This window comes from Malus domestica, chromosome 01, assembly GCF_042453785.1.
Source record: "Malus domestica chromosome 01, GDT2T_hap1".
In the NCBI taxonomy this organism is placed as follows: domain Eukaryota; kingdom Viridiplantae; phylum Streptophyta; class Magnoliopsida; order Rosales; family Rosaceae; genus Malus; species Malus domestica.
Window position 1 is genome coordinate 3,799,418 of NC_091661.1, and position 7,635 is coordinate 3,807,052.

General features: G+C 37.1%; 1 protein-coding gene across 1 annotated transcript; it reads right to left on the minus strand.

The window, feature by feature from the left end:
- Positions 1-363: 363 nt before the first annotated feature.
- LOC139196335 (uncharacterized) lies at positions 364-1,124 on the minus strand. The gene is made up of 2 exons (XM_070822110.1): positions 701-1,124; positions 364-371 (listed from the first exon to the last, which is right to left on the minus strand). The coding sequence occupies exons 1-2, from the start codon at positions 1,122-1,124 to the stop codon at positions 364-366; spliced, it is 432 nt and encodes a 143-aa protein (XP_070678211.1).
- Positions 1,125-7,635: the final 6,511 nt, after the last annotated feature.

Sequence of the window (7,635 nt, forward strand, 5' to 3'; positions counted from 1 at the left end):
ATTGTGGTCAGTAATTGATAAGTTTTATCATCATTCATAGAAGTACCTGAGTTGTTTTGTGATGATTGTGCTTGAGGAGGTGGTTGTGGTGCCATTGGCCTTGGAAAGAAACCCGGAGGTTGTCGGAATCCACCTTGTTGGGCAGGTTGTTGTGCATCTCTCCATCTGAAATTTGGGTGGTCACGCCATCCTTGATTGTATGTATTAGAGAAAGGATCCCCCCTTGGTTGGTTTTGATTCCCATAACCCACAGCATTGGCCGATTCCCACCCTCCATTCTCAATTAATTGAGGGCATTGATCAGATTGATGTCCTTGAACGGAGCATACACCACAAATTGTAGCTCCTTGCGTTTTGGGGCCTTCAACCAACTGCGATAACATAGACGTAAGGTTAGCCATTTGGGATTGTAACTCAGAAATAGAACTTACCTCATTTACATGATGTGGCCGTGGGGTGTCTCTTTGCCCAACACCTTCATATTGTTGTGCATTGAGTGCTCGATTAGCAATGAGAGTTTTGGCATCCCTAGGTGTCTTGTCCACTAGAGCTCCTCCCGCGGATGCATCCAACATTTGCCGTTCAAGTGGTAAAAGACCTTCGTAAAAGTATTGAAGAAGTAGCTCCTCCTTCATCTGATGCTGTGGACAAGAAGAAACAAGTGATTTAAATCGTTCATAATAAGATGGAAAAGATTCACCTGGGCTTTGCTGAATTCCACTAATCTTCTTGCGAAGAAGAATGACTCGTGATGTCGGAAAGAACTTCTCTAAGAAAGCTCGCTGCATACTCTCCCACGATGTGACAGTTCCGGGAGCCAACTCATACAACCAATCCTTGGCCTTTTCCAACAAAGAAAAGGGAAAAGCCTTCATCTTCAATATGTTTCCGTCCACGTTCACCGGTGTCATACTCGAGCATACTACTTCGAACTCCTTTAAATGCTTATTGGGGTCCTCCATTGATAACCCATGGAACTTGGGTATATGATGTAGCAAACTTGACTTCAACTCAAATTCATCGGTCTTCTCAGGGGCTGCCCTAGGGTATTGGATGCAAAGAGGGGCTGCATTGGCCAAACCCGAGGCAGAAAGCTCCTTGATGGTTCGATTGTCGGCTGCCATGGTTGGTACTTCCTCTTCAAACCTTGCCGTGGCCTCCTCTTCAACCTCAACTTCTTGCTCTTCTAATTCAGGTTCTGGACTAGGAGGATTAGACTCTTGCACTTTCTTTTTCCTTCTCAAAGTCCTCTCGAAATCACCGTCAAAGTCGAAGATATGCTCACGAACAGGTTGTGAGCTACGGGTCATAAACTAGTACCTGCACACAAGAGCAAACAAGGTTAGTAACCACCTTAATAGACTCGGCACAAGTAAGGAAATAAGGTGCCTATACACGGCACAAAGACAAAACACACACACACGGTGCAAAATTCAAAAACAAAACAGAAAACGAAACAATTTAAACAAGACTCAAGACAAGGGATTAGCAACTTTGCTAGTCCCCGGCAACGGCGCCAAAATTTGATGCGTAAAATTAACTTGACACACAAATTAAACCCTATTTGTGACAATTGTAGTAATGATGTAAGTAGGGATCGTTCTAACCGGGGATTAACTAGGGGTGCTAATCTAATACAAATTGACTTAGAAACACAAAAACTAAACTTAAAGACTCTAATTAGACTACTAAGATTCAAAACAGATTTGAAACACTCAAATCTGCCCAAAACTGATTAAAACAAGTTAATTGACTCAAACAGCAACTAAGACAAGATTTGGACGAATTTGACAAAACTTATGACTCAAAATACTTAAAAACACCAAAGAGGACAGATTATGAAGACTCAAACTTAACAAAATATGGGGGAATTGTGTTTGGACGAATTTGAACTAAATGCACAGATTGTAAATTAAAACAGATTGTAAACTAAATGTGATGAATCAATGGGTGATGGAATGGCTAAGGGGTTCTTCTCCACACATGAAATTTATGCAACGTAATCGATTTCCAGTTATCAATTCAATAAGTTATGAACCTCGACACTCCAAGTTAATTAGGTCCGCTTAAATTAACTTTCAGATTTCCCTAGAATCATTGAATTGGATGAATATGCATCGCAAACAAATTATTCCTAACAAGTTCTCTATATGAACAGCATGATAAAGATACAAGTTAGAATCATTAAGTTCTTTGGAAATCATAAGCATCGACAAGGCAATTGTAACTATGAAAAGCATGATACTCCTGCCATGAATCTACTTAACACGATCGTGACTAGCGATCTTCACTACTTGCGAATATAAATTCATAATGATTAGGTGTAACAAACTTATATTCTAGCACCAAATTCCAGCATGCAAATCAAGCGTGCACTCTCAATCAACATACAAGAATAAGTTTTGAATTAAACGGTTAAGCAAATTGTATTCACGACTTATGCAACGATAACTGGAAGTAATCAACTTATTTCACATAAATAAACATGGTTTCGAATACACCCTTAGCCAAAACGAATTTAGGCAATCATACTCAATGAAAAACAAAGATTACAAGAAGTAGACATTGAAATATAAGATAGAATACACCTAAAATTGTTCAACAACTCAGATTGAAGAGCCAAACAACTTTGTGAACTGTCTCCTTCTCTTCCCCTTGCGGCAGATTGGGATGGTGTGGTTTCTGGGCTGTTTTTGTGATGTAGAATGGATTATGGATGGTATAGAGGCACGGCAAGGCTTGGGGATGGTGTGTGGGTGTTGTGTGGAAGGTGTGGATATGAAGAATGGTGGTGGAAATCGGCAGAGATGGAGGAGGAATGGTTTCTGAGGTTGTGGATGGGTTTTGACGAATTTGGGAGAGTGTGTGGCTGAATGGTGATGTTTGTGGCTGCACAAACCTGTTTATTTAAAGGGATTAGGAAATTAAAAACCCTAGGCTAATTAGGTAATCAGGAATTAAGTTTAAAGCTTCTAGAATTAAGGAAACAAATCAGAAAATTAAAAGGAAAGGTCAAGGAAATTCGGCCAGGGTTTAAAGCAATAAAAGGAAGGTGTTTTAATGCTCCAAAACTGGAAAGAGCCCTCTCCCTTGCACGGCAAGGAAGAGGAAAGGGCAAGGGAGTGTGGCAAGGGGTCCATAAGGGTTCTAGGCTTTTGTTTTGTGTCCTAGAATGCTTAGAAAATCTTCATAATTGCTGGAACTTTTAGGGACAATTAGGAAAAATCAAACCAAAGTAGGAAACCTTGGCTTAACTTTCCTACTTCAAGTAGGAATCCTTGTTCTTCTAGGAATCCTCATGTGATTAGGAATCCATCTTCAATTAGGAATCCTTCGTCAATTAGGAATCCTTCGTCAATTAGGAATCCTTCGTTGATTAGGAATCCTCCTTCATGTAAGCACTTTCCTACTTCAACTAGGAAACCTTGTTCAAGTAGGAATCATCATCTTCAAGCCTTCAAATTCGTCCAAACCTTGGCTCCAAATATGTGACATGCATTCCAAACTCCATTTTGCTTCTTTTTGCACACTTTGACCTTAGAACCTGAAAACACACAAAAGTGACTTTAAACACTAAAATAGCTAAGTAAACACAACCTAAATGCATGAGAACAAGCCAATTAAGTAGCATAAATATGCTCCTATCAATCCCAACCTTGTGTTCCAAGCATGTCCTTTTCAATCCAAGCTCACTTTTTGCTCCAAAAGCTCCAAATTGCATCATTTCATGTAATATGTCCTTTAAACCTGAAAACACAAGAAAGTAGCTTAAAAGACTACTTTAAGGAAGAAAACATAACGAAAATGCATAAGAACTAGCTAACTAAGGCGCATAAATATGCTCCTATCAATGTGATCAAACAAGCATGCGTTTGTCACCCTTTGGAACTTAAGCAAATAAACGCATATAATATACTACTAGGATTAATCTAGGAATGTTACACCATGATTGCCTTCTTTTGTTTTTGTAATGTCTTATGAATGTAAATTCTTCATTCTGAGTATTTTTTTTTTTCATTCAATGACAATGTATCAAAACATATCATCATTTCGTCATAGCACCTCCAAAAAATTTATCCCACATCCTACACTTTTGCATTAGCATTATTTTCGTTCAATCATTTACCAAACATATGTAAAAGATCTTTACAGGTGCGTAGCCCTTGTGATTAAAATAAAAGGCCTTTGGCATGCGCGAGTGTTATTATTATGTAAGGTAGTAAAGTTAGGTGGTGATCCTGTTGTTGTTTGTAGCTGGTGTAGCCTTTGTTCTAATCTTTGTTGCTTTGGAATGTTTAGCTTTTCTTCTCAGGATCTCTACATTTATAGAGCTACGATTTTATTGGATTTACTGATAGGAGCATATTTATGCGACTTAATTGGCTTGTTCTCGTGAATTTACGTTGTGTTTCCTTAGTTATTTTAGTGTTTAAAGTCACTTTTGTGTTTTTTCAGATTCCAAAGCCGAAGTGTGCAAAATGATGTAATATGGAGCCTTTTGGAGCAAAAGGAATGGATGAATTGAAGACTTGAAGAAATTAGGATTGCTAATCAACGAAGGATTCCTAATTGAAGATGGATTTCTAATCACATGAGGATTCCTAGAAGAACAAGGATTCCTACTTGAAATAGGAAAGTTAAGCCAAGGTTTCCTACTTTGGTTTGACCTTTCCTAAATGTTCCTAAGTTTTATCAACTTTGAAGGCATCCTAAGCATTCTAGGACATCAAATACACATCCCTTGCACATTGTGAACCCTTGCCGCACCCCCTTGGTATTTCCTCTTCCTTGTCGTGCAAGGGAGAGGATTGTTTCCTGATTCCTTGCATTCAAACACTTTCCTAATCTATTTTTAACCCTTGCCGCATATACCTTGCCTTTTCCTTTAATTTTCTGATTTTGTTGCCTATTTCTAGAAGCCTTAGACTTAATTTCTGATTACCTAAATAACCTAGGGTTTTAATTCCTGAAATCCTTTAAATAAAACTCTCTTTTGCAGCCACAAAGACATCCATCTACTATCCATTCACGCCAGAAACTAGCCTCCACTCTCAACCGCACCATTCTACCACCATTCACCCTAATTTCTGCCCAGAAACATACCTAGCCGACCCCTACATTCATCCAACCCATAAACCTATCATTCTACATCATCCATAACTCCCAAAAACTCACCCCCAACCCTTGTGCCGCAACAAAGGAGAGGAAGAAGAAATACTTGAAGGTTCTAGCTGTTCAACATCGAATCGTTGGAATATTTAGGTGTTCTCTTTCTTATATTTACAATGTATAAATCTGTTTTCCTTTGTTTTGTGAACATGAGGAACTAAGCCTTTTTGGCTAGGGGGTTATTCGATACCATGATTATGCTTGCAAGATGAATTGATTACGTCTAATTGTTAATTCATGAATTGTGAATGCAATTTGCTTAACCGTTTGATTGATGACTTATTTTTGTGTGTTAATTAAGGTGGCCAACTTAGTTTTCATGCAGGAATTTGAAGGTAAAACATAAGGAAGTTTCACCTAATGGTTACAACCTTATGTTTGCAAGTAGTGGAGGTCGCTTATAAACGATCGTGTTAAGTGAATTCTTGGCAAACGTTTCATGCTTTTCATAGTAACAATTGCCTCGTCAATGCTTATAGTTTTCATGAAGCTTAATGATCTTTGATTGTACCTTTATTGTGCTTTTCACGTAAGGGACTTTTAGAGAATGTTTTGAGTTGTTGCATGTTCACTAACTTTAGGAAAACTTGAAGGTTAAAAAAGTGCAATCACAGTTAACCTAGGGTGTTGAGATTCATAGTTTATTGAAAGAAGCAATTGGAAATCAAAGTTGAATGCAAGTATATCATATGTGGAGAAGAACCCTCTAGTTAGTCTATCACCCATCAATTTACTTAATTCTATCTAAAAATCTGTTTACATTGTTCTTGCTTTGTTTTATTTATTTTCGTCCAAAATCAACCCCATCTTATTTCTTTGAGTCATATTAACTAGAACTTGTCTTAGAATATGTTTTTAGGTGTTTTAGGTCATTAGAAAACCAAAATTCGTCCAAGTTGTGTTAGAGTCCCAAAACTGCCCAGAAAGTGGTTTTTACAGCTGTTTTGAGTGTTTGTTTGCTGTTTTGAGTCTTTTGGTTTGTTTTAGTGTTTTAGAGTTTAGTTTTGCATTCTTTGAGTCTAGTTTAGTATTTTAAACTTTGTTTTACAGATTTGAGTCAGTTTAGAGTGTTTTAGCAATCCCTCCTAATCCCCGGTTTAAGAACGATCCCTACTTATCCATACTACAATTGTCAACAAGAGGGTTAATTTGTGTGTTTAGTTATTTTACGCATCATTTACATAATCCTTGAATGATGTCCTCCTCGTTTATAAATTCTTCATTCTGAGTTTTTATTTTTTATTTTTTTTTAATTCAATGACAATGTATCATAACATATCATCATTTCGTCATAGCACCTCCAAAATTTTTATCCTACGTCCTACACTTTTGCTTTAGCATTATTTTCGTTCAATCATTTACCAAACATATGTAAAAGATCTTTACGGGTGCGTAGCCTGATGCGAAATAAATAAGCACACAAATTAAACCATCTTTTTGTCAAATTGTAGTAAAGATGTAAGTAGGGATCGTTCTAGACCGGGGATTAGGAGGGATTGCTAAACACTTGAAAACTGACTTAAAAACATAAAAACAAAGTTTAAAACACTAAACTAGACTCAAAGAATGCAAAACTAAAGTTTAAAACACTTGAACAAACATAAAACTCAAAACTGCCTAAAACCACTTTCTGGGCAGTTTTGAGAACCTAACAAGAACTTGGACGAATTTGGGTGAAAACTTGAATCAAAACACTTAGAAACACAAATCAAAACATATTCTAATTAATCTAAGACTTCAAAATAAAGGGGGATTTGTTTTGGACGAAAATTGAAAACAAAACAGAAACTCTAAACAAAACAGATTGTAAAACGTTTTTGGATGAAAAGGATGGATAAAAGGCTAGTTAGGAGGTTCTTCTCCACACATGTCACACTTGCAAACAAAACGATTTTCAGTTGTTCTTCCAATAAATTATGAATACTCAACGCCCCAAATTAACCGTGAATTGCACTAATTAACCCTCAGTTTTTCCACGAGTTATTGAGTTGGATGATTGCATACGACAATCCAAAGCATTCCCTACGAGTTCCCTACATGAATTGCATAATAGAGATTCAAGCAAGAATCATTAAGTTCTATGAAAAACATAAGCATTGACGAAGCATTCGTTACTATGAATTGCATGAAACTTATGCCAAGAATTCATTCAACGCGATCGTTTTCAAGCAACCTTCACTACTTGTGATTATAAGATTGTAACTATTAGGTGAAACTCCCTCATAATCTAGCATCATATTCATGCATGAAAACTAAGCGTGCACTCTCAATCAACATACACAAATAAGTTATCAATCAAATAGATGAACGAATTGAATCCACAACTTATGAAATAACAACTGAATGTAATCAAATCATATTGCAAGCATGTACATGGTTTCGAATCACCCCCCAACTAAGGGGGTTTAGTTCCTCATACTCACAACACAAAGTTTATTGAATTGAGTGATGCGTTATAAACTAACA

Coding starts and splice junctions, on each gene's coding strand:
- LOC139196335 (XM_070822110.1), bottom strand. CDS start 1,124: ATGGCAGCCGACAATCGAACCATCAAGGAGCTTTCTGCCTCGGGTTTG.